This window comes from Nothoprocta perdicaria, unplaced genomic scaffold (assembly GCF_003342845.1).
Source record: "Nothoprocta perdicaria isolate Ctin4 unplaced genomic scaffold, notPer1 scaffold_64, whole genome shotgun sequence".
Lineage (NCBI taxonomy): Eukaryota > Metazoa > Chordata > Aves > Tinamiformes > Tinamidae > Nothoprocta > Nothoprocta perdicaria.
Genome location: NW_020455910.1, coordinates 842,550 through 869,662, shown reverse-complemented (window position 1 = coordinate 869,662; position 27,113 = coordinate 842,550). Strand labels below are relative to the sequence as shown.

At 48.4% G+C, this 27,113-nt stretch overlaps 1 protein-coding gene across 1 annotated transcript; it reads right to left on the bottom strand.

The window, feature by feature from the left end:
- ESRP1 (epithelial splicing regulatory protein 1) lies at positions 1-27,040 on the bottom strand. The gene is made up of 15 exons (XM_026050021.1): positions 26,909-27,040; positions 26,674-26,802; positions 25,840-25,953; positions 23,407-23,521; positions 17,746-17,844; positions 17,589-17,643; positions 15,683-15,793; positions 15,468-15,600; positions 15,342-15,384; positions 13,574-13,875; positions 11,735-11,953; positions 9,730-9,916; positions 7,993-8,161; positions 1,816-1,921; positions 1-290 (listed from the first exon to the last, which is right to left on the bottom strand). Exons 1-14 carry the CDS (start codon positions 27,038-27,040, stop codon positions 1,831-1,833), a joined length of 1,899 nt encoding a protein of 632 aa, XP_025905806.1. The 3' UTR covers positions 1-290; positions 1,816-1,830.
- Positions 27,041-27,113: the final 73 nt, after the last annotated feature.

Here is a 27,113-nt window from a genome sequence, read left to right as displayed (position 1 = left end):
TTCTGTGTTCAGAGCAGCTTAATACTTGATCAACTAGAAATCCTCAAGAACTTGAGTGATTTCATCACCCGTGCTCTCAGTGAAGGGCTTAGTGGGCTGGTGACAGTGGTTGGGTATCGGTGAAAGTTGTATATTAATTTAAAAGGTAGATGTCCTTATGCTGATTTCCAAAGCTCTGATGATTTTTCTTCAGCACAGTTGGCCTGACCAGTAGTAAAGCTGGCAACGTAATCAAAATCTCCATCTAGGCTTGCTGCATTTGTTCAAAACTTCAGAAAGTTTGGAGAAATCTGCATGAAATACAGAGTTGAGCAGGTCATTGCAAGTGCCATGTTARARMWMRWMWWWWWWKWYKWKYTYTAAGACATCAAATCTTTGCTGAAGRGTCATAAGCTTCAGTTTTCACACTACATTGTAGGATTTTGGTGACATTCTCTCTTTGAGGAAGCAGTGGTTCAACAAAAGTAAGGCAGACTTCATTCCACATTACACAACCCCTTAGTTCAAGGTGAAATTTTACCTTTACTTTTCAGATAGCAATACTATTACTATCCCTCACTGCCTGCTTGGCCTCTGTCTTCCCATTCCCGAGCCAGCACAGGTATGTAGTAAACTAGACTGGGTGCAAACTTCCTAAAAAATAAACCTTTCCTCCAAGCTGGCCCTTCTTCCAGTTGCATTCATGCTGGCACAGCCACGTTCATGCTGGCACATGCAGGTGTGGAAACGGGCAGCAGTGGCTGGTGACCTAAGCCAGCTCATGCCAACATGGTCCAAAGCATCTCYAGACAACCAGACTATTGTATGGATGGAGTCTTGCTGTATGAACCCAGCTGAAAAAACAGCTTGTTTGACCAGTTGAGGTTCTTTCCTACTTTAAGAGGCCTGTTGAGTGCAGTGCAGCTTATATAAGAACAGAAGTGGCAGAGATGCCATCGCTGCAGGTGAAGACTCTGCCCAGAAAGAGATTCCACACCGGGCAAAACTGCCTTTATTTTATAAATGAGGATTTGCTAGAAGTTGCACTCTTGTTTATTCATGTGCAAAGGGAAGGTGAAGAGAGGGATGGGCAAAGGAATCACCCCATTTCTTTTGGCCATGTATTTTTAATATTTTTAAGGCTACAGAAGCATCTTAGTAACTGTACTTCCAAATCCTGATCTATAACTGCTGCACACGATCAAGTGCACAGCACAGATGTCAATACATTGCTCTTTAGTTCAACTTGCATTTTTCTGCACAATGCTTTCTGGGCGACTTCACCCTTTGACTGTTCCTATACAGAGGATCAAGTAAACCAACCTTGAAAGGCTAAATCGGTGTGAGCAGTAAGCCCACAAAGGCAAGAAAGTRGCTGCCAGTTATATAAACCCAGTCTTTGTCACTAGAACTCTACCTCAGCACAAGGTTTAGAAAATAGTTTCTGTTGTTACCTAAGAGAGTAGGTCATTCTGCCTAATCAACATTAAATCCTGCTTCTRAGAGCTGCAGTGCATTGCTAGCAGGGTAACATCATCTCCACACTTCACTTCTCACAAAGAAATCTCTTAAGAGTTTTCTGGGAAAAGTCTCAAAATTAAATCCTGAGGTAGCAGGCACTTGGAGCCCTGGGAAGCACAGAGAGCAGCAGCCCATGACAAAGCTAGAGCACTCAAAATCCTTTAAAGGAAGGACTCGGCGCGACGTTCTGGGCTATGGCAGAAAGCAGCCACATTCCCAGGGTGGCAAATGAATAAGATGAGGTTGAGCAAAGTGCTTATGTGAAGCAAACACTCGATACACCCGAGCCCGTTTCCTGGGGTTCATTCTCCTTACCTTCTCTAGGCAAGTCTAACTGCTGGGACCTTTAAATGCAAATCCATTCTTTGGACACTGCGCTGGCCGCATCACTTGCGTGTACAAGTCCATCCTCTGCTGCAAACTACAAACAAGGTGAGACAGAAGCAGTGAGGAGCCAGGCTGGTGCAGAGGAGCAGGGGCGGCTGCCCACGCTACCCTGACCCTTAGGAAGGCTCTGGGCAGGTACCAGCTCAGGCTGCATAACTGGCCATTTGGGCTGCTCCGTGGGCATCAAGAGCGATTCAACGGCAGAAACGACACCGGGATAATSGGCCTCCCAGCAGCGTAACCGGGGWGCACACAGGCTCTTGTTGAGACCGTCCCCGGACTTGGGCAGTCACCACGGACTGGTCTGGAGCTCTCACCTCAGGGAGCTGTGACAAACCTCCCCTGCACTGCCTGAGCCACACAAAGAAAAACACTTCCGAAAGCGGTAAATCCCACACCCGAAAGCCCACCAACACCACCACCAACGCGCCCCTCGTGCCAGCCTCGGGGCCTCCCTGCGCTGCCAGGCTACAGCCTGGGGCACGTGCTGCTGCTGCTGCTGCCAAGCTCGAGCACTCCCGTGTCCCCGAGCCCGTGTGGCCGGGGGAGCAGGGGCTGTCCCCAAGCGGGCGCTCTCGCCACCCCAGCCATGGGGCTCCTCCTGCGCTGGGGCAGCGTTTTTGCAGGGACTGCCCAGGACGACAGAGCAGGGACCATCCCCTTCCCACGCTGCTCCCACCAGGGCCCTCAGCTGCTTTGGCTCGAGTCAGGCAGCTCAAACAGCAGCTCCAACTCACACGGGTGAAACCCTCTGCCTTTGCACCCAGATGCAACCAGCATGGGCCAGTTTATTAGCCCCAGGCTGGGGACAGAGGTAGCAGCTTCTGCAAGAGGCCGTGCTTGGGCCCTCTGAGATCTGGCCCCTGTACATGTGGGCRCTGTGTGAACATGCCCATGTCCCTGCATTGCCCCACAGCTGAGGGGCTACAGCCACCTGGGGGAACAGCAGTGGGTCACATTCCAGCCTGGACAAGCAGCAGCTACAGCTTTTCACCTGTAGCTGCTGCTACAGCATCAGGAATAAGAGTGYCCAGATGGGGACATGGTAAATGGCTGTTCTAGTCTGCTTTTTCCTAGTTAAACAAAACCTAGGAACAAGTACTTGCATATTTTAACCTGCGGTCAGGGAGGATTTGTTCTTCTGCTCCTGACAGGTTCACGTTGCGCTGTGACGGCTGTGCCCAGGTGGGGAGGTGGTGGCGAGCTCTGCACATCACCCGCACACGGCAGCACAGGCTGCCTCCTTCCAGCCTCGCTTCTCATTGCTTCCTAACAAGAACCACCTTCGCTCTGAAGGGCTGCCATCTAAGAGAAAACCCAGGTTTGGACCACAAATACACAGCTAAGCACATTGCTCCCCCTTCAGTGGGAGCAGAAGTTGTCCATCATATCAGCCTTATAAAACCTGAAGGAAGATGGACAGGTCACCCCCAGGGTCCTAAGAACAGGAGATATTTTCAGCTGCATTCGGGCTGACACAGACAGCAGACACATGCATTCACATACGCTGCCCAAGGACAGGASTTTCTACCTTTAAAATAGGTTTAAAAAATCCTTTAAAATGGGGGGAGAAAAAAAATCCATTAACTTGACAAATACCAGGGGTATGAGTGAATTCATAATGTCATTTGTTAATGATATTATTAAGAGATCCCTGTCTCTTGTTTAAACATGGATAAACACAACAGACCACGTTCTCAACAGGGTAGGCCGCTTCCTGAGGGAAGTTATTCCCTCGGGAGGCCCGACTCTGGAATGGGACCGACTCCACTTCGGGAAGCCCAGGAAGCCACGGCACGCAGCCACACAACGTGCCCGGCACTCGCGGCGTCTCCCGCCCGGCTCCGTGAGGCGCGGCCTCGCGTGAGGCGGCCGGAGCGCAGCACCACCACCACCACCAGGCCGTGTGAGGCAGGGAGCCAGCAGCACCCCCGGGGCCGAGTCTGCCTCTCGGGCCCAGCAGAGCCCATCCTGGGCAAGGCTGGGGCTTGACAGCCCACCAGGAGAAGGCTGCGGACTAGGAGGAACATCCAGCAACCTGTCTTTGCTGCCCGAACACCACGGGCCGAACTGGGCTTTGTGTGTGAACGGTGAAGAGCAAGTGGATGACGAGCCTTGAGGCACAAGGGGTCTTCTTTCTCACTACTGGATTGCGCTCCTGCRAATAAGCAGGAGGAAAAAACAAAACCCTCCATCTTCCTATCAATCACTTCACCCAGTTTGCAGCGTTGAACATCAATTAATCCCACATACTAATCCAAATATTTTACTAGATACCAGCAAAAAAGTGTTAGGAAGTGGCAGCAGGAATAGCTAATTGAATGTCAATCACTCAGTATATTTAAGCTAACAGAAGGAATTAGAGTCTTTAAATAGAACAATTAAGTTTCCATGGCATTTGGGTGGGAGAAAACGGTCGGTCGAGTCGATCTTGGACACTGCTGCCAGCAGCAGAAACATTTCTGCAACTTTATGAAAATTGAAGACAGAGTGCAGTTTGGGTTTGGGTTTTTTTTTTTTTTTTTTTGAACAAATCCATGATGGAAGGTGACTCACTATGAGCAAAGGTAGGTATGAGAAGTCCCACGTTCAACCACTTGGTTGTCCATTTACATGGCAGTGATTAAAAGCCACGAGCAGGCTGTTACCCTCAGCAAGGCCAATCACTAAGGACGTGGYTTCAGGCAATCCAAGCCAGCAGCTTCTTACTGAGCGAGTACTGCAAGAGCTGTGGGGTCCAGAGCATTGCGGTGATGAAGAGGCTGTTTCTGGCTGCAGCTATTCTCCACGTGTGACCTCTCCCAGGCTAAACACACATAGGGTCGTTTGCTAACCTAAGTTAACCAAGTCTGTCAAGTGATCCTGGACAGACAGATGCAAATAAAGCCATTGGTGCCAGCCCTGAATGATACCACTCCTAAGCCAGCACACTTATTCCAGCCTCCCAGTTTTACTGGTTTAACCTAGTGGTCATTCATGCTCTCATATGGATGTGAGCTATGATCAGGGCTACCAAAAAAAAAAAAAAAAAAAAAAAAAAAATTCTTTTTTCTTTCTCCCCCCCCCCCCCAAATAACATGATTTAGCCTATAGACAACAAAAAGCAGTGCATAATCCATGGCAGTAAGAGGTGGAAGCAAGCAGATGAGGACACTAACAGAGCACCCTGGGCCTCCTCATGCAGGTGGTGTCCGACTCATGCCTTTTACAAAGTCTTTATATTTGCTAGTTGTGTGAACCACTCCAGAGATGGGCTGCAAACATATTGCTAGGAGAGGGAAACAATCTCTCAACCCAAACTCAGCCACAACTAGAGCTGACCAGAGCTACCTATTCTTTGGAAGAGACCCATACATACAAACACTACCAACATATTTCTAAAGAAAATGAGGACAGCRAAATAAACATTTACCTACCCAGCTGCTTCAGGAGTGCCAGTGTTTACCATAAGACACAGAACATAAGAAAAATTACAGTTATATTTAGTTCAAGGACTTGGAGCCACATACAGTTTTGTGTATTTGCTAACTCACAATGGGATTTCCCGGCCAAGAAAATTACCCACACAACCCACCAAACTACCCACAACCTACACAACACACTGCCCACTGAAGAACAACCTTCTGTTTCAGCCTATAGCAGTGTTGCCAGGCTCCTGCTCTCCACCCGAGGTACGGTCAAATATTTTGACTGCATTTTTGATGTTTCCAAGGCACTCTTTAGAAGTGATCAAAACGACACCCCAACCAAATAGAGAGGACTCRAGTTATTATTCTAAAGCCATAAGCCCTGCAACAGCAGTTGACAAACGCCTGTATAGCWGTGTTATCACAGCACGTGCTACCAGTTGTCTAGAGTACAGTTACTTGTTACTTTCAAAATACACATAGGCAGAAACTAATACATCTGTCTATCCAGGATTAAAGAAATCCATTTCTCTGAATCCTTTTTGCTTTCTTGAAAGCCAAATATAATTCCAAGCTGAACAGAGATATCAAAAACAACAGACCCCAAACAACCTGCGCGCGCGTTCTCTCTCTCTCTCTCTCTCTCTCTCTCTCTCTCTCTCTCTCTCCCCCCTTATTTTTCCTTAGTAGCTCACTAATGCCATCCTCATAGCACAGAAGGCAAAGGCGGCAGCCTTTTCGTTGCATTGTCAGGTTTCATCGCCAAAGACAGAACAATATTAAGAGGAGTGCAAGAGTTCCAGGGATTTCCTGACAGATGCAAGAAAACCAAAGCCATTTTTCACCCCCTGCTCCTTATCTAGGTTGCAGACTGTGTGAAAAACAGAACCAGCTATTATAAAGCAGCCTGACCTTGTGAAACACCTTTTAGCAGCAGGTCAAAGAAGCTTTCCTTATTTCCATAAACACCCACTTGTTAGATTTATGAACCACTGTCTGATCATTAGGCACCAGCTCTGTATTGCTTTTCCATGTACATGCATTTAAATGCATGACTTAGTACAGARGATATCCCCATTCTTTTCTGCTGCACATTTAACTTTTTTGAATTAAATTTCAAAAGCAGAAAACTTTCTTAAAGTTCTCACTATTACGTAAAAAGGAACCCAATTATTTATTACATTCTTTACAAAGCATGGAAGCTTACATAAAAAGTGAGATTAAGTTTTGCACTTCTCTAAAAGAAATCAGCTTCAAGGGATCATCATTGCTATTAGTCATAAATAAGTGACACAAATCAAGTGTGCTCCAAATGAAAAAGCAACATCTAAATAACAAACCAATATCTTAAGAAGGAAAGCTACATTTACTCTGAATTTCTACTATCTTAACAAAAAAAAAATATTTTTTGCTGCCATAGAAACTATGTAAGATTGCTTCCTAAGAATAGATTAAAAATAGAGTGTTTTGACTTAGGATCGGATCCGTCTCACCACCATATGCCCACAGCCCAAACAACTAGTAACAGGGCTCCTGTGAGACCTCATTCAGTGAGGTGTTTCTCTAGCACTCTTCTTAGTCTGTAAGGACCATTAAGCAGGGCAGTATATCAAACTCACTACAAACTACCACTAATTTTAGATTAGAATTGAGGTTACTGTGTTCTGATGACACGCAAGTATTGAGAAACCTGCTTTATGCTGCCAGTGCAAGTTTGGGACTTTATTTTTCTTTATCCTACATGAGAGGTCAATTTTGATAACGTCTCATCATAGCTTTGAGAGACATGTAGGCATTCTAAAAAGCTCTTCAGAGCAGAGAAAACTTGCATTCTAGTGAAAAAAGGAAAGGATAAGCAGCTCAAATAGACTTTTAATTTAACTAAAGAAGCAAGAAAACCTTGGTTATTTCACAGATATTACACAGTTCATCCTCCTCAACAACTTCAGGATAAGTAGCTATTTAACCCTTTCTATTACCATAAAAGCAACCATGAGAACCTGCTGGAGAGCTTCTGTCAGGGAGCTTGACAGAATTCCAGAAAGGAAGGAGTTTATGGCCAACAAGGAGCCTACCTCTTTCCAAGCCCTCAGGACTGCAGGGAGGAAGGGGCAACAAGAGTTTTTACCCTGCAGGAGACAGCTAACACCCCGAAAAGCCCCTTCACAAGAGGGAGGCTGAGGTTGGGAAAAGCTTGAAACGTATTTACGATACTATCACGTTCAAGCATTAGAGAACTGAATTTTCACCATAAAGGTGAAAAGAATAAAGAAGTAGAAGCAGAGAAGAAGTGGAATTCTTACACCATAAAGAAGTAGAATTTTGGTAGAAATGATGATAATAGACGCCAATCTACCCCTTCTGGAAAAAAAAAAAAAAAGGACAAAGAGCTTCTTGACATATGCAGGAAGAAATATGCACATGCCAGATCCTATCAAGGGCACTATAACACACATCCAAGAGATGGCTAGGGAAGAAGTCCTACTTTAGCTAGGTAAACCTAAACAAATGCCTGCCTGGAATACTCATAAAACCTGGGAAACCCCTAGTCATCCTGAAATCGTTCCCCTGAAGAGGCCACTGAACAAGCTGTTCATGGTTGCCCAGGCCGTTAGGCAGCAGACAATGTTCTTCCATGAGCTTTGGACATTGGCTTCCAAGGCCTTGCTTGGTGCTGCTCRGTGTCGCTCCGCTTTACCTGGGGTAGTAGGCTGTGTAGTTCATGAAGAGCTGGGTCCCGGCGGGGTAGTAGGCTGCGGAGGGCTGCAGCGTCCGCGGGCTCAGCAGCACGGACGGCTGGTACAGGGCAGCTTCCGTGGGCACCACCGTGGCCGGAGCGGGGAAGGAGTAGGAAGRGGGCGAGAGGCCTACAGGGAACAAATGGAAAAGAGATCAAGACCTTTGAAATTCCAGCATATATGGGGTGTTYGTTAGCAGAACATCCCTGCAGTCACTCAAGGCCCTTCGCAAATTAAGRGGCTAATTCTCTTGCTCATCCCTGAAAATAAGTCTCTGGGCCACTGATGTGGCTTATCTGTAGCACTCAAAGTCAAACAGTCGAATGCATGGGTTAATAATGGACAAAACGCCTCCTCACTCTGGGAATATTGGGAAACTCTGGGAACTCTGGAAAGAGACCCTTTTTTCCTCTTGTCTAGTCTCAGACTTGAATGAGGTCTCCATTCAARAAGACTCAGACTCTTCTCTACTTGGAGAGAAACTTGAGAGTCCCCAAAGTCTACCTAACCTTCCTCACTGCAGAAGACAGACTTTTGTCTTGATGTTCTGGTGCCCCAAACAGACCCATCACTAGTGGGAAGGAGTAGTGACACAACAGAGAAGTGTTCTGAAGGATACCTTATTCATAGCTAGAAAACAGAGCAATGCAACGTAAGATATTCCCAAAGTTGGAGACTCCACTCTTGCACATGCTCCAGGAGCTGCCTGGAGAAGCGTCCATTCTTGTCCAGAGCAGCTGCCACATGCGGACCTTCACTGTACACCCCTGCTCGCCCTGCAAGAAGCGCTAGTCAAGGGCAGGACTCGTGTGCAGAGGATTAGCTGAACGCAGCTCTCGCTGCCCTCCAGGAACCACCTCCAGGAAGATTCCTGTCAGACTGGCCAATCYGACCGGAGCTTAGAGAACATACAATTTCTTAAAGAAAGAATCCCCACATGCAGAGAGAGCGAGYGCTACCCTGCCACCTGTGACCTTGGAAGCAAAGGATTATTTTTCCCATAGGCTGAGATTTATATTATGAGGCATGCACACAAGTAAGCCCTTATTCTCGAAGCTTTTTTTCCTTCCTCCAAATATTTGTCCAGACACCCCTGTTCATTATAGAAGTTCTGAGGAACCYAAGTTTACATAAAGCAATTTCTGCAGTTCTCCCATGCCAGAATTTTGTGCATTTTGCTTCCACACAGGCAGCCTCAATTCTGTACAAACAAAAAGCTGCAGAGGAGTTTGGTTAGCAACAGCTTTAAAGGTAGAATACTTGTGGTCAAGTCTCACAGGAGGGTATTACCAATGGCTTCATAAACTAAGTTTTGAATGTGAAAGGGAAAAGGCTGTTCACCATGATATAAATACAAATCAGCTCAAATGGGAAAGTGTTATTTAAGCCCTAGGCAATCAAATTACTTTTCTGAATCATGACTCACCGTAGCTGAGCTTCAGGGAGGCAAGGGGAAGTTTGCTAGTGGGAAAGCAGGAGTAATTTGGAAGCAGTTCATTCGTGGCAATCCACAACCAAAGGGAAAAATAATGATTGCAAGCACTGATGATTTAAGATGAAAAGGCCTCATTTTGCCACCCCCATTTGCCACTCCCTTCCAAGAACCAGAATCAGAGCTAGGAAAGCAGCTCCAACACCTACCCGCACACAGCGCAGAGCGTTGGCGAGACCCACGCCAAACTTACATGGTAACTTACATGGTGGTGGGGACAAGCCATTCCGATTCAAAGTGCCCCCCATTAATACAAAGTTCATCTCCTCAGCAGAACACTGAAAGACTTCCACGTATCTGTCCTTCATCGTCTTCTTGTGGCACTTCTGCGCCGCCAGGAAAGCTCGGTCTGCAGATTTCATCTGAATAAAGGCATCTCCCGAAGGGCGGCCCTGCACGCAGAGCACACACATGGTCTGGAGCTGCCCGAAAGCACCAGCAGTGCAAAGCTCTGAGCAGGGAGGAGCAGTCCTTACACCCACACTTGATCATTATTCATTTTGTTTTGTTCCCCAAAACCAAGCTCAGTCATTCCCAGGCTGCCTGTAGTGCCTCTTCTTTAAACATGCCTCAATTTCCTACGATTGCTAGGGAATCCTAGTCTGTCYGCTACATCATATGGCCATTTTTATGGCCCATGTTAACTTATTTGAAATCATAAATARAAAGAAAAAAGTTGAGCTGTAACTTGAGCCATGTTTATTCCATTGTTAAAAGCAAAACAAACACCTGGTAGAGGCAGCACTTCCCAAGGGCATTCACTGAGACTCTAAACCAATAAACTTAGTAAGAGTAAGCAATYAGAGTATCTGATCCACACTTGATTACCAGTGATTTTAAAGTTTCAAAACGTAAATAAAGCTTCAGTTGCCAGCATTAGGCATTTTAAGCCCTGTATGTGCTAGAATATTTTAGAAGGGCACTAGTCTAAGGCTGATAAAGCAGGTGGGCTTAGTACAAGTTYGCAGGGAAAATACAGCCCTACAAACAGCTACAGGCACATGATTCTTCCCATTACATATCCCACTATAGCCACACAGCTGTTTGGCTTGAAGTAGCCAAAAATACAAGTAGAAATGTGAAGTTAGCTCTAAATTAAGTTCTGAGCCACTTCTGCTAGTCTAAGAACAGCTGTATTGCCATCGTTTACACACTTCAARAACTAGAGGAACTGAAGTCAGGAATGGTGGGAGGAGGTGGAATATTCAGGAGGATCTTCGCCCTCCAAAACCAAACTAAAYAAACGCCCCACCAAACCCAAACACCCCACACCCCTACTTATGGGTGCCCACTGACCTAACCCAAAGCTATGTTCTCACACMCGTTTCTTCCTGCAGATTATTTCACTGCTGCTGGCAAGGGCTGACACTAGTGTCAGCATCAACTYGTGCTTTAGCATCTTTATATTGGTCTCTTCCTGGTTGTGTACATTCCCTACAACATTTCTCCAGCCTCATCTATGGCCATGTCAAGCCCTCACACATCCAGGGCTCTTAAGGCAGAGCATTACAGCTACAGTCCCTGCTCCCCCCAACACAGAGGCCTTACTCCAGGCCAAGGAAGCCTTTTGCCATGAGACAAGTGTTGCTCAAAAACATCCTAGAAAAGCCACTTTCAACCCACTGTAGTTCCCAGTGCAACTACCGGGGGCATCTCCATAGATGGAGAGGAGCTGCCTCCTCCTCTGTCTTCAGCTCCCCCTGAAGTCCCAAGGCTATGCAGAGAGAGGAGGAGGTCACAACACATGGGTCAGTTTCTATGGAAAGTTATTGAGATCGTTKCCAGGAAACAATGGCAGAGATGCGACTGTCTCTACAAGTCAATGAGCTGTTAATTTGGGTGCTTAGCTGTGAGCATTTAAACATTAAAGAAATCGAGCAGGCGCAGCTCAGAAGAGCCAGAGCTTCCCCTGCTCCCGGGTGCCCCAGGAAATCCTTTGGGCTGTGGGAGGCTGCAGTCCCAGGTGTGCTCAAAGGCCCCACTCCAAAGCTGGTGGATTGGGAGGCAGGYGCAAGCAGCCACGCTGCCCTGCACGCTGCCATTGCCACACTTTTGTGGAGGCAGTGCGGTGGATGAGGAGGAATTCTGCACGCTGTGGATGGAGCAAGGCTGTGGTAGCCTTCTGCTAGCGAGGATATTTCCTCCTGCACCATGTCCATGTGCAGCGGCACAGGGCAGCCAGCGCTTGCCCTTCCATCGCACCTACCAACCTGGTGGTTTAGCACCATGTGCACCCCATGGGTGCGGATGTCCGTTGCAAACTCGCCCAGGAACTCCAGGATGTCCTCGATGGTGGCAGCGTAGGGCAGCCCACGCAGGCGAACGCAGTCCCTGACGCTGGCGGGAGGCACCAGCTGCTGAGGCAGCACCGGCAGGATGGGGGGCGTCGGGAGCGGAACGAGGGGCGCCGAGGAGAATCTGTTCAGCACCTGGAACAGAGCTCCCCGTCATCCTGCCATTCAGGACTGAAACTCCAGCCCCCTCTTTCCACTCTGGGCAGTATTTTCAAGAGACTGAAAAGCTAGTTTCTAAGCTCCTATTGTTTTAAACCTCTTTGGATCCCTTTTACCCAAAACATCTTTTTCATTTGGAGCATTTGCTTAGACTATTAGGAGAGTTTTAGAAGACCTCTTGGACCACGAGATTTGTTCCTAYACAGCATCTTTATTGGAAAAAGCCCGAAAGCTGCCCCATCAGCCAAAGGGGCACAGCAGATTTTCCCTCCCTGCTGCGTGTTGAATAAGCAACGGCTGTAAAACCTGTTACCCGGAGCTTCTCTTCTCTTAAGTTTTACTAYAGGACATTAGCAAATAGAAGCAAATTTCACTTCCAGCAGGGACTTAGTATCCTAAGGATACAGTCCAGCAGGTAGCACTGTCTGCTGGGTCACAGCATTGGGAAGAAAAACCCAAAAGAAAACAACAAAACAAACCACCCTCTCCCCCACACACACTTTGAGATTTCCTGTTACTAACAGCAGCAGGAAAAAAAGCCCAAACAAAACCCACCCACACACCAACCTCAGCTCGTCAAGAGCTGGTTGAATATTCAACCACTTTGAATATTTAGTCATCTTTAACAGCCTCTGAGCGAGATTAGGCTCACTTTMCATTTAAACAGGTTCCAGAGGTTTTTCCCTAACCATAATACAAAGCRGGGCCTTGCCAGGCTGGAGCCAAGCGGCACAGGAGGGAGAGCTGCAGTTTCTTTGTCACCATTARTGTCACCTGCAGGGCACTGAGCCAGGCACTGGAATGCCTGTATCCGTGGGGTGGAGGGGACACCCCGGAGCTGCTCCCTTGCCTGGGCAGTGAAGCAGCTCCAGGCAGGCCACGGTTTGCACCACAGGCAAAACCTTCAAGCTACGTTTAGAAGTTGCCTACTGACTTCCACCTAGGATAAGCTCTGCACATCTGGGAGACAAACACACTCCTCTGGGCTTCCCTTCCTTTCCCTCACRGGGAGCTGCAATCAAGGCCACGTCGAGCCCCGTTTGTGCAAGAGGCAGCAGTTGCCCGAGGCCCTGCCACCCACGGGCAGCGCTGGCACGAGGCAGCCGGGCCTGTGCTCACAGGCACCCCTTGAGAGCCCTCACCTACCTGCTCCAAGAGGCTACCAGATCAAAAGGCTTTATTTTCCATCCCAGGGACTAAAAATAAATCTTGTCTATCAAGATTTGTCACCTGTGTGCCTCCTGAAGAGGCCTAAGTCAGCAGGGGGCTTAGAGCCAGGATCTCTAGTGCGCAGCTCTAGACTATTTAAGGCTTCCATTAGAACTGCTGCTTGCGGGGCTATCAGGAGACAAAAACAAGGGCTTAGCATATGGAGAGAAGAGTCAGACACAGCAAGACCCTTCATTTAGGGAAATCCAACCCTTATGGAAATTACACAGTGCTCCTTCCAGCACSAGCAGTGAGGGAAGGCCCTGGGGGAAGGCAGGGGAAGCTCCTTAGCCACAGCCAGGCAGTATTTGCCTAAGATATTGCATGCTGATTTAAGAGCTTGGATTACAAGCTCTGCGGGCGTCTGCAGGCTTCTCATCCACCCACCTGCTGGACCTCTGCTGCGGTGCTCCTGAAGAGCTCGATGTAGCGTTTCCCCAGCAAGTCCTTATGCTTCTTCAGGGCGTTCTGCGCGTGCTCCTCGCAGGCGAAGAGCACGAAGGCGTCGCCCGTGGGCCTGCTGTCGGGGTAGGTGACGAAGAGGACGCCCTCCTTGCCCCCCGTCACGGGGCAGTGCTGGCCGAAGAAGGAGAGCACGTCCTCGGGCGTGACGCTGAAGGGCAGCCCTCGCATGCGGACGATCACCTGGTTCTCTTTGGACAGGAACTGCGCCACCTCGCTGGAAGTGCCTGGAACACGGGGAGGGAGGAGGGATCCCCAGGTGCCGATGGCCGCAGGGATGAGCCCAGCCGTCACCTCCTGCCCCACGCTGCTCCGAGCAAGCAGAGCAACATGTGCCTCCGCAGGCAGGCAAAGGCGTCCCAGAAATATTGCACCACAGAACATTGCCCGTGGAAGTGCCGCACTGCCGCTCCTCTGCCTCCTCAAAGGGATTCATCCTTTTCCAAAGGGAAGGATGCATGGACTTGCAGTACTCCGAGCCCAGGGAAAGCAGCCTGTGGATGTCCTGCATGACCAGTGCCAGTGCTGCCAGGCTTCTCAGCTCTCCCACTGGGGAAGCCTCCAGCCTGCTCTGAAACCATGAGGTTCAGGAGCTGGGTGCTCAGACCATGGGGCTCAGAAAGAACATGGGATGGGAGATAAAGGTGTTGGAATGGAATGCAATTCCTGAGCCAGAACTGCCATCCTTCAGTTTGTCAGTTCTGCTTTCAGCATCTCAGAAATCCCTGTTCCCTGCTCATACTTCTATGTTCGTACTACTCTATCCAAAGCCAGCTGGTAGCCAAGTTCACACCTTAATATGTTGCTTCCACTCAYAGGCATCTCAGCTTTGTAGATCTCTACAAAACTAAGAGTTTGGCTATGCCAGACTTGTGCTTTTTTGCTAGACTAGCATGCAATGTCTTTACTTCCAACAGTACAGCTATTCTCAGTCCTATCAGTTAGTTAAATATAGTCCTGTCAGTTAGCTAAATATTTGACGTGTTTCCCTAAAACCTGACYCTTCAGCATCCAGGTAGCTACTTGAGATCTTTGTTGGTTCCCAACAGACTTGTTGTGGGGACCATAAAACAGTATTGTAGATGTGTAATAGTTCAGTGAATCTCACTCCAAACTCCATCTGCTCACAGTCATTAAAAASGGAAAGACTATGGGCGGGTTTGTAGGACAGGTTTTTCAGCCTTTCAAGTCAAGGTTTGGAAATATTCCCCTTAAGCAAATAATTCTTTTTGAATTCTCCCTTTAGTTTGAGATGGAAGGAAGCTTTTGACTTGAGGAAAAGTCAATTCCATAAATCCCTTGTCACTTACACTGTAAAATCTGTTTACATGCAAATCTCCACAGCAACAGCAGTCATTGTTTTGAGAGACTACTCTCTTTTTCAGCAATCAATAACACTTAAGCCCTGTCAGTTAGGAAGATGACCTGGCAAATTACATTCATATGCAGAATCACCTTGTCTAATCAAATCCTTATTTGACAGACTGCACAAAAACAGCAGGGGTGTGGAAAAGAGGCAGATAAATCATGAAACAGCTTGGCCTGTGAGCAGAGTACGGAGCAATCAACGTGCCAACCACCTACTTGTTTGCAGAAARGAGGAGAAAGACCACTCAGCAAGAGCAGATTACAGCCACCAGTTATAGAGCTGCTGATGGAACAAAGCCCTCCCTTCCCACAGCCTAGGAATTACCTCCTGCGATTTTAAGGAAGTCTTCGCCTGTTGCCTTGTACACCTAAAGCAAAAGAAAAGAATGGGTGACTGTCATGCTGCTTGCCCTGCTGTCAAGGAAAGGACTGCAGAGCCAGCGTCACCCACCTCGATGTAGCGGCTGCCCATGTGATGCTTGTGTCTTTGCAGCGCTAGGTCTCTGTGTTCTTCGCTCACAAACCTCACGAGAGCCTCCCCGTTCCTCCTGCCTTGGGCATTGAGACAGAGTGCAGCACCTCCCCTGGAAGGTTGAAGCCAAACACTGAATAAGATTGAGGCAGCCAGAACACTGCAGAGGCAGGGATGAATCCTCAGCCACTAACTTGGCAATATTWAGGCCTTTGAAGAATCGCGCTATGTCCTGGTCCGATGACTGCCAGGGCAGCCCTCTCGCTCGTATGACAGCATTATCGTCCACAAGTTCCATCTTGCTGCTGCAGACACAGAAAAGAAAGGAAATAATGCAAGGAAAATGCAGGGAAGACAAGTCTTCAGTGCGTGCCACACACAGAGCACTGCTCGTCACCTGTGCTCCAGCCACGCTTGTGTCCGTGCTGCGGGGCTGCTGGCCAAGGCTGGAAGGCCAAGGGCTGTCCTGAGCCTAAACCACTGCCAGCATCTCCTATCTGTTCTGCCTACACCCTTCAAGCAACAGCCCTGCTAAGCCACCTCCTTCCCAATGAGCCCTTCCTGCTTCATCACATCYGCTCCTTGGGCTCACATCTTCTTGGGCATACTTACAAATTACTCTCTRTTCCCAACAAATACCAGTATTTTGGGCTTCTGTTGTCTAAACAGGCAGAGTTGGGTAAAACTACACACCTGCTCCTATAATTTTAGGCAAATGGAATTTGAAGCAGAGAAGTTAGTTGTGGTTATATCTGAAGTTTAGTTTTTCTTATTTCTTATTCAGTTTTGGTTTGGTTCTTCTTGTTCTCTTATTTCTACTGGCTTTTTATACTCCGTTACAGTCAAAAGTACCCAGCACAGAAGACTCATGCCTAAAGAGCTGTGCCTTAATTTCTCATTTAGGCCCTCTCTGTGCTACTAGAGATTATTATAGCTACAGGCTGCACTGACTGCTCAGCAGGGGAATAGCTCAGCCACTGAAAGCCAGTTGTAATTGGCCATTACCTTAGTCTTTGTTCTCCTACAGTAAGAGTCTCTCTTGCTGTTAAAAACAGTGTAGAACAAAACACTCCGGGCTACCAAGGCTGCTGGTCTGACTGCTGTAAGAACAGGGTGTTGCATGGAAGAGACTTCAGTTTGATTAAGCAGCTGAAGTGCTGCTCATCAGCACTGAAAGGGGCCTCTCTTACTCTATATTTTGTCTTAAAATACAGACCTGGGGCTGAGGAAGAGAAAATAGGGCTGTCACCTTCCCCGGTGACACACCTGTACAGAAGTAGTTCAAGCAAAACAGCAGCATTCACTTTGCACTGTCACAAGTGAGATGGGAATGTTCTGCCCCAGCCCAGATTTCAGGGGTAAAGGGGAAGAGCTTAGAACATTCCTAGAACAGCCCCCTGAACATCCGATGTTTTCCTGCCAATATTGTTGCTTTCTTTTCTTGCCACTTCTTAGAAGTGCCAGTATCATCATGATGAACCCTAGTTCATTAAGAATGTGTCATAATTCTTTATAATCTGAAGAAGGAAGTAGGTATTTATGCAAGACAGGAATCTAAGTAAGATCAGCTTAACACTAGTCACTTGTGGTACTGCAGAGGAAGTACCCAGCAATACCACTGAGAAAAATCTGTTTGAAGATGGAGGAGCATGATTACATTTTAACAAGAGTATATAAAGCTTTATATACTCCTTACTTAAGGCTCGTTTGAGAAGAACACAACCATCACAGTTCATGCARTTTACTGGGAGGACTCTAGTTTGGCACAGTAGCTTTAGGGAAAGGTTTTTCCTCTGTAAAATAATATTTTCCTCTTTAAAATAATAAAATAGGCTACTTCTGCAAAACACTTCAGTTCCCACAGTGCATTATGCTTAGAACTCACTGTGGACACTTAGGAGCCAACCAAGAACTGCCAAGAGCAAACTTCCTAGCTAGGAAACTGTCTTACAACCAGCGCAACTTCCCATTCCCTTTCCCAATCCATGTGGCCAATTTATTCCCACAGCAGTGTCAGAATAAGGAAAGTTTGCACATTATGAGCACAGAAGACTACACCTTAGCTCAGCGGTGTCTTAAAGGAGGCAGGAAGATACTCACCAAGGCCCACTTTCAAATTTGTAATTCACTCTTTCTGGATCTGAAAACCTGTGATCTATGAAACAGTACAAGTTATTTTCTTTWTCCTCAGCAGAGGGACAGGGGAAAAAAATAATCATGCAAATACAGAAAATTAGTTCATCACACTCTCACTTACTGTACGGTTCAGATATTAGCGTTAAAATAATATTCCCCATATCTTCAATGTGCGAGGCTCCATATGGAAGCGCTGGGCTGCCCTTGTCCAGATTTAAATCTTTGTGCAGGAGTTAAGTCAATCACTGAATAAATTTTTAACTGGCCCCTTGCTAGAGAGCCCCGAGCTCTCCCGTTATCCTGGCTGGCAGGTCAGCTTCCCAGGAGCCGGGAAGCAAGGCCGGGCAAGGGGCCGACTGCCTCCAAGTGCTGCCACCTGCGGGAGCACCGGGTGGCTCCATAGGGAGTCAGGACAGGGGACAGCCCTGCTAAGAGYGCCTGGGTTTAATAGTCACATACACTGTAGGACAGGGGCTCTCTTGCACGGACAGGGCTGGGCTCTGTCCTTTGTAATCCGTGCCATGCCCCGGCTCTAGAGGAAGCAAACACCAAAATCAAGAGGTTGTAGCAAGTATTTGCTAAACAAGTAAATCCCAAAGTGGACCAAATATCTTGTTTTGGTGCTTTGACAAAATTCACAAGACATTTGGTCCACTGTGGGATTCATTTAGAAAATAAGTGAGGCTTTCTGCAGGTGTGGGCTATTTGCCAAGCGCCCGGGAGCAGCCTCTGCCGCGCAGCAGCCCGGCCGGATGGTCCCGCGGGGCTTCCGCAGGGCCCAGGCGGAACCCAGAGCCCACATCCCTCCCCTCCCGGCCTTTCGGGAGAGCAAGGATGGAAGAGCAGGAAGCACGTTGGAAAGACGGGCTGCAGACTCACCAGGTAAGTCATGTTCATACAGGGAGGAAGACTGGTTTAAGAAGCACGTCCCATCTTTTTCCACAGGTTTAAGTGGGGTGACTACGGTGCCTGTTCCTGCCATATCCAATAGTTCAGCATCACAGACTCAGAAATAGCTGCACATCTGCTCCATCACTTATATAAAGGGTTTTTGAAAGTGCCTCTCCCATCCCCTCCTTGAGGGACAAAGGGACAAGGAGGGAAGCAAGTGAAACCAAGCAGAGCCAGACTTGCCTCAACAGTTTGACAAATCAGAGCAAACTGCAAGAATTTCCTACGCAGCAAGACCTCTCCTGGCCTGACAATACAGCRATTTTGGATAGCCAGTAAGGCAAAGACACTAGTTTGCTCATCTTTTGATTTCCACCACATTAGAAACACTGGGACACAGCTAGGAACCGTGGTCCTCAAAGYTGTTGCTCAGCCCAAGATGTTCAAGTTTCTCTTAAAAGAGCAGCTGCCTCCACCTAATGCTGAGTGCATTTTGACTTGTCACGTGCCTGGATGAAAGACAGGAACAGAAGAACAAGTTCTGCTGGAAACAGACAGACAAACAATAAATATGAGCTTATCATACCATTATACTCAGTACAGAGTGTGTGTGGGGGGATTTTCCTGCTGTTTGTAGATGACAAGGCAGTCCTACAAACAGATTTATTGCCTCAGAACAAGGTAACGCTTAAACWTCAAATCTCACTGGAAACAGTTCAACTGAATTCATGAATTCTCCTCCCTAGGAACGAAAGGAAAGATATGAGCCCACYCCCCCAAATAGTCCTGAGACTGATTTGCAGAACAGAAGGTAGCAAAGCGATGCTTAATCTCACAAGAGCGTTGGAAGTTGAGGTGACCTCCTGCGGCTGAAAAGGAGCTAGTGCTGCCGCCCCCCAGCCCCTCCAGGGCACAGCCCCTTTCCTCCCCTCCCTTGACACCTCACTCGGAGGGGCAGTAAGGAGAATATTGAGCAGTTCTCCTAAAACCAGCTGCTTCCTCATCTCCCCCTTTCCTGTTTGACACTTCCTTTTGAAATCCAAGTGCACATTTAAAGGAGTTCTAGGAATTGGGCATGGCRGCTAAAGCTCCTGTAGCAAACAAACACTGCCCTTGATCTACTCCAAGTGAAGCAAAGGACAAGAGAGGCACCCAGGGCAGATGGGACAGGGAACGAGTCCTGCTGCCCAACCCTGGTGGGCAACGGAGGGGGAATCCTTCCACACGAGCCTCATTGACACGGGCAGGGGAGACTTCCCCACATCTTCTCAGGTTCTTCCCTACAGCTTCACCCAATATCAGTGTCCTTCAAACCTTCTGCTTCTCTCACGCTGTCTCTTCCATGTCTCTGTGTCTCAACCCCTCTCCCAACCAAAGGAGAAAGAAAAACTGAACRTCACTCGTGATGTCTCAAGACCTGGGGGATGACATGAACTGCTCTTACAAATTGGGTCTCAATTGATGCTCTTTTGGTTTGTCTACAGTCTCATCAGACAGAGATCACATCTTTTTAGATACTATTTTGTTTAGAGAATCTGGCATCCCCTGGTTCTGGGTACTACCACAGTAACCACAAGCAGATGTAAAATATGATGGCCAGTTAACGGTCATTAAGGGGCTACTGACAGSCAGAGTTAAGTATTAAGTACTATTGGTCAGAAGGGTGCTCCACACTTCTATTTAAGACACACAGGTTAAAAAGCAACTTTTCCTGTTGCACCAGCCGGATTCTCGGGAGCCCACTCACGGGATGGCTTCTGGATCCCTGCGTTCCCACCGAGGACACCAGGAGATGCTCCTGGCCAGGAGCCCTCCTCACCGACCCAGGCCGGGTGCTGGGGAGCAGAGCTGCTCGCCGGGGAAGGCTCCTGCGGGCCCAATCCGCAGGCAGAGGAGGACGAGCCTCCCATCCCCAGCGAGTCGCAGCCGGTCGGGCAGCCTCTGCTCAGGGTGGCAGCCCCAGGCATTCCCAGCAGTGGGAACTGGCTCAGCCAGCTCTGCAAACGAGGYGGCAGCCAGGGAGCGGGAGGCTGCAGGGGAGCAGCCCTGCCCGGCTCCTATCCCTGCCCCGGCCCCTATCCCTGCCCCGGCTCCGGAGATTTCAGCAGCCCTCAGGTTCCTGCCCCCAGGATTATCACTCCTCCCAAGTTCTGTTATTGGGGATTTCGGGCACTTGTGCTGCTCTCTGGCCCCTTTCACTACTCTGACTAAGGGGGATCTGCCACMCGACTTTCCTGTACTGAAAAACAGTAGCGAGGGAGCAGCAGCACCCAGGAATAACACRTCGACTAGTTACGGTTTTTCCTTCATTCCTCAAATTTGATAGCATTTAAAATGACTCCTTTACCCTGCATTAAAAGAAGTCTGTGACTTACGGAATTTATCATTTCTTGGGGGTGACAGCAGGGTGGAAAGAAACAAGCAACCTAAAGCTTTCACCTGAGCTCCTGGATTTGGGACAGCTTTGTACTGAATAGGCAATTTCAGGTAGCTTGCTAGAAAAGCAAGTCCCCAAAGTACTTCCTGTGGAAGAATAGCCAACTGGTTATTCCATGCGTTTGGTTTTCCTCCCCACAGAGAGCAGCCTGCTGTCTTTGCATGGACTATACCACCAGGTATCAACTATCCGGTGTTTCACACACTAGAATACACATCTTGAACGACTGTGTTGTAGGAAATTGTTGTTTAATCGGATACTGCTGGTCAAAGCAAAAGCCTTTGGAAGTTGTCCCCAGCTTTCCTCCCACAAGAGTTCCTTCAGGAGCTCGTGTGGCACCTTGCACACAGGGACATGGGGACACGGGATGGGCCACAGGTCTCTGGGCTCCCCAGCAGGAGCTGCTCCCCYGCAGACACCAACCCGACCCAGGAGTCTTGGCCCAGCACAAGGGACCAGGGAAGATCCCGTCACGCAGCCCCTCCGGCTGCARGTAGGAGCTGTAGCTTTGGGCAGACTGACACACGGGTCAGATCTGTGCACTAAGCCACAGCTTCGTTTCCCTCTCCTCCATGTGTTCACAGCTTGTATTTAGCCCTTAGCATATCCCCCTTCAAAGCCATGTTCCTCTCCAGTTACTTTACTGGTTCCTTTACTACATAACTGTTTTAGAAGGAAACTAGTTGTTCCACTTGCTTCAAGGTAAGGCCTCTATGCACAAAATTGCTTCAACTACTCCTCAGGCTTAATCATCTTCCACAAAACTTATCAAAACCATTACGTGCAGGTCCAGACTCTCCAAGTGCAATTACAACTTACACAACTCCTGACGCTGAGGAGGTGATTAAGCTGGTGCCTCTGAGCACAGGGAGGGAAAAATATTATCACATTTGGCAGGAGCAGGAAGCAAGGCTTTACCTTTTCAGCAACTGCGTGCTTCGCCCGTGTGCAGGGCACAAATGGTTAACATTTCCTCCACGTTACATAAAGAGAGCCAGCTTGCAAATAAGAGCACCGAGAGCCACAAAACAGGACAGACCACACAGATTAAGATAAGAAGTTATTTAGATTTTTATATCTGAAGAGAAGGGTATCAGAGCCTGAATTCAGACTCAAGTTGAGACCATTTGGGTAAGTTGTCCTGCTCTTCAGGAACCTGAAGGAAACAGTATCTGTGACTGCTAACTGCAAACGTAGACAGCAAGTGAAGCTGCAGGAACTAAATCCACCGGCTCCAACCCAATTCAGGTTCAGGTAATAATTCATCTAGCCACAAGCTTAATATAAGGCTTTGCCGTTGCCCAAAACAGAGAGACAAGCCCCCTAACAGCATCACTCTATCACTGCAAGTGGATCCAGGACCACTGCTTCCTCTCTGAACACGGCCAAGACCCCACACCCCCACATGCAGCACCCCCACACTTTCTCCCTGCAGAAGGCAGGGCTTGCCCAGGGGCAAGATGCACATCAGCCACTGACACCAGGAGAAAGCAAATGCATCTCTTTGCGACGGGCAAAGCAGCCCAGTGCCTTTAAGCAACCCTCCCAGCTCACGTTATCTGTCAGTCTCCAAACAGGTCCTGGGCTTCTCCGTCCTCACTGCAACAGTCACTGTCACCCAGTTTGTCAGACCAGGCAACTTAACTCGCCTGCACTGGCCACGTAGGACTCTTGATTTCTAGGAACACTGCTACCCCTGAGAGCAGAGGATGCCTCCTCACATGCAGATGGCAAAGCAGAGTAGATGCCTTCTAGCTCTCAGCCTTGTGGCGTAGGAGAAAAAGTTTAATAAAAGATCACTTGCATAGATACTTTATGCTTTGCTGCCACAGCAGGTACAAACCCTCAGCAATACTGTCAAGGAAAGTCTTGGGGACTAGGACTGAACTATTTCAGGTGTCACAGACTTTCAAGTTAGGGAAAAAAAAAGAAAATAGAAAAAAAAAAAGCAATTTCTGAATGGCAAATACTCTACAGACACCATAAGCTAGACAAATATAGAAGGATCATTAGTGAGGTGGACACTGCTTGTAGCACAGCAACCCCGTCTAAGGTCACTCCTGAGTCAAAGCTTCACTTCAAGACCACCCCTGGTTAAGATGGAGAGCTCTCCCAAAAATCTACATCAACTCACACAATACGCAACCCACAACCTTCCTATTAGGATTCATGTCATTTGTATAAACATGCACCACTTATCTGAATTGAAGTTTAAAGAGACAGAATTATCAAGACAGTGAAAAAAGGGACACAGAAATTAAGAAATAAAGGATTTTCCCCCCACCCATGGCATTGTGTACCTTCATCTTTGAGGGAATGCTCAGTGCAGTTTGCAGTACTGTTACTCAGTAAAGTGGCCCTGTCCCTAGCCATGCATTGCAAGCTGCYACCTCTGTCCCAGAATGCAGTCAGAGCTGCAATAGTAGATATCATTAGGAGTTAAAAAAAGGATACACTCTGCCATAGCTGCAGCATCAAGTTTGCTGATGTCAGGTGAGCCAGGGCAACACTTCTTGAACTCTTTTCTCAAGTCAAAAAAGGAGTAGAAGCATTCAGGCAACGAGATATTCTGCAAGAGAACAAGGTAACTTCTGTCAGCTGTGATCATCCCCCCTACCTGCTCTCTAGATTCCAGCTTTCTAACAATTTCTTTCAAGCAGGTAAAAAGAAAACAGCTTGTGCTACAAAGAAGCTCGTACAGCTCCYTGTGGCTAATAAACATACTTCAATAATTATGTCTATCAGCTCCTTTTTTTTTTTTTTTTTGCTAGATGGTTTACAGAAAGAAATATGTTCTTTCACTGCCAGGGAAGCGCTTGCTATTACCAGTGCCTTGGATCCAATGCATGCACACGAGAGCAAACAAGTGTTATTGCAACACTTGCCATCAATTCCTGATTTCGGTTTTAACTAAGGAGAGCMAGAGGGCACTCAGTTCAGCTTACTGAGCCAACCACCTTTTGCAAGACCAGCAAGAAACATTTTGGTTTAGAGACAAGGCTGAGTTTTCGGAGCACAGTCACACTTCAAATATTTATTCCTATATATAATTAAAATGCAAACACACCACTGAGCTCATAKGGGTTTGATATAATATAAAGGTTGTCCATCTATGCCTGATAGCTGCATTAATCACAGTCTGTGAAGCCAAGAGCAAGTTASACAGCTCACTGCAAATATGTAACCCCCTTTTTCCCCCACTGCTGCCCCTACCCCATGCTTTAGTTTAGGGGGGGAGGGAGAGCAACAAGGGGACTTGGGGGGACTCTTTAAGGATCCCCCTTGAATTCCTTCTTCATCCCAGATGTCCCTACCTACAGCTCAGTGCTCCATGTGGCTGATGCTGAACTCTAGCGCCTCAATRTCTGTGATTCAACGACTAGTTGGGACCTTGACATTGCAACAGAACGAAAGGACATACGGATGCACGTTTAGAAAGCCCCAAGAAAGGAGTTTAGGTTCTAAAACAAGTTCTGCTTTGAAAATATTAGAGCTTATCTTAGCATATAGACAGGTGCATTAGGCAAATAATACCCTTTAAAGGCAAACTTAGGAAAATGCAGGTGTACTTGCCAAGTTTTGCCAACTGCTCTAGTTTTACCATGGCTGTTTTCTTCTCCCATGAGAGATCAAGTTCTGTTCTTACTGAAACTCAGTTGAAACACTTTAGGCTGATTCATTCTCTGAACACTGAGAGCTATGAGACAGTCTTAGACTGGGCATCTCAAAAAAAAAAGAGAAAAATGCACTTACAAAATCCTAGATTTCTGCCCATCTTAGTTAATTTTGCCATTARTGCCAAATAATGCTCATTTTAATTAGTTTTCCCCCACTGAAGCTTAGTATTTGGGGATTCACCAAACAGCTCTTGCAAGTCTCACATGCACCTGGCTTACTTGATCTATAGGCAGTGCTGAACATATTTCCACTGAACATTTTGTCCTGAAACAGAAGGTTTCGATGAAGATTGGATTCCTAACAGTGAAACCGTGGTGATGCATGCAGAAAAAAAACAGCTCCCTATCCTTGGGGCCAAATAAACTTCAATAAGAGCAACTGAAGGATCATCCTTTCTTTCATCTACATTGTTTAACTGCATAAAATACATAACCTTTTTGTTTATAATGGGTAACAACCTGTTTCCCCATCTTCTCCCACTCACATTTTATTATCCAAGACAAAGCTAGATGTTTGAAGGCAAGTTCCTTCACTGCTAATGATGCTCATCGTTTCTCCACTCAGGCTTCAGAGATAAATACAGCACCAACAACTACTAAAAGCAACTCATTTTGTATCAGTCTCTAAGAGCAGATGTGCAGAACTTCACAGACGAAGCAGCAGAATGACAGGCACAGATTAGGTGAGGAAATTCCAACAAGGGAACCTGCAAAGCAGTGCAGGTCCATAGCAAGTCACAGACATGGGGTGTTTTTTTACTGTTGGGGCAGTTATTTTATGACATGGGCTGAGCACATTGCTGCAACTCTGTGCTAATGGAAAGGARGCAGGAGCTCACAACACTGCGAGCAATTTGGCAACTCCAAAGTCATGGAAAACTCTGGATTATGGGACTAGTCATCACTCACGGCCTGGCTCCTACCACCGTTCAGCTCCTTCCAAACGGGAGCACCGCCCTCGCAGCGCCAGCTGAGCACAGACACGGAAAGCTGCGGGACCTCAACAGGAGCAGAAGCTCCAAAAGGCCGCCGTGAAGGCGGGTAACTATTTTGCAATCTTAATTCTGGTAAGGATATGGACTGATGAGCAACGTCTGGATTATGAGCGTGAGAAACTGCCCTCACATCATGCATTTTAAAGAGAGCTTGATCAATCTGAAGAAAACAAAGCACATGAAGGGGAGTTAAGTTTGAAGTTACAGCTAGGTACCTTTTTGGATGCTTCAGGATGCAGAACTTGTCTGATGTGCAGCTGTCCATCGGTACAGAAACAGAAGGACGTGCCCACACCAATATTCAGCTCATTGCTCACGGACTGATTAAACTGGGAGCAGGAAATAGAGACAGGGAATGGAAATCAGAGCTAGTCCGTATAATCACTGAGCAATGCCCGCCTCCCGCTCGCGGGGCTGTGATTTCTCCTTTACCCACCCAAAGCTCTTTCAGCCCCTAGGGACGCAGSCTGTGCGATGCCCCATGGCCCCTCTGCAGGGACGTGCCTGTGCAGAGGCCACCTCGGGACCCCCTCCCTCTGTGGGGCTCCGTGGGGACCCGGGCCCGGACATAAGGCCGGACAGCTCATGGGGCTCCCAGTGTTTGGAACAGGGCTCCCTGCCCCGCTTGCAGGGGGAACCACTGCTCCTGCCTGCTTATTCAGGGCCTCCACGGCTCCTTCATGGAATCACAGAATCCCTAAGGTTGGAAGGACCTTTAGGGACCATCTAGTCCAACCCCCTGCACACACAGGGTCAAGCTCCTGGCCAAAACGGATGCTCCTGCTGCCAGCACCCACGTTACAAGGGATGCATGGGTGCTAAACCACCCCCACCCAGGCAGCGCAGCTCAGCCCTGGCTGCGACGCAGGACAGGGCAGGACATGACTGGCCTCACAGGCTCGGCCCTCTGCTCCAGGCCTGTGGGCAGCGCTSCCGGGATGCAGCCCTCCCGGGAACCAGCGCCCTGCGCGGCATCACCGACACCCGCCATGGCGTCAGTGCCACCAGCACCCCGCAGAGCGTCACGGGCGCCCCACACCCGCGGTCACCTGTCTGAGCGCCTGCTCCAGCGGCGGGGCCAGCGCCAGGCTCTGGGCATCCACCTGCGTGACCTCCTGGCACTCGGCCGTCAGCTCGGGGCGGTCGGGCTGGACGAGCAGCTCGTGCGGGCGCCCCAGCTCCGGGGAAAGCAGAGGCGGGTGAGGGCGCAGGCAGCGGGGGGCCCGGCGGCCGCACCCGGCCCGCGCCGCGCTCCCTCCTCCTCCTCCTCCGCGGGGCAAATACCTCCTTGCTCCTCAGGTCCAGCACCCTCCAGAGCAGCTGCAGCAGCTCGCGCTCGTCCGAGCCCAGCCGGGCCCCGCTGGCGCCCGCCGTGCTCACGAACAGCAGCACCAGGTAGTCGGGCGAGGCCGTCATGGTGCCGCCGCGGGGAGGAGGAGAGGGCGGAAGGGCCGCGGGGAGGCACGAACGTGCCCGGCCGGGGCGCGCC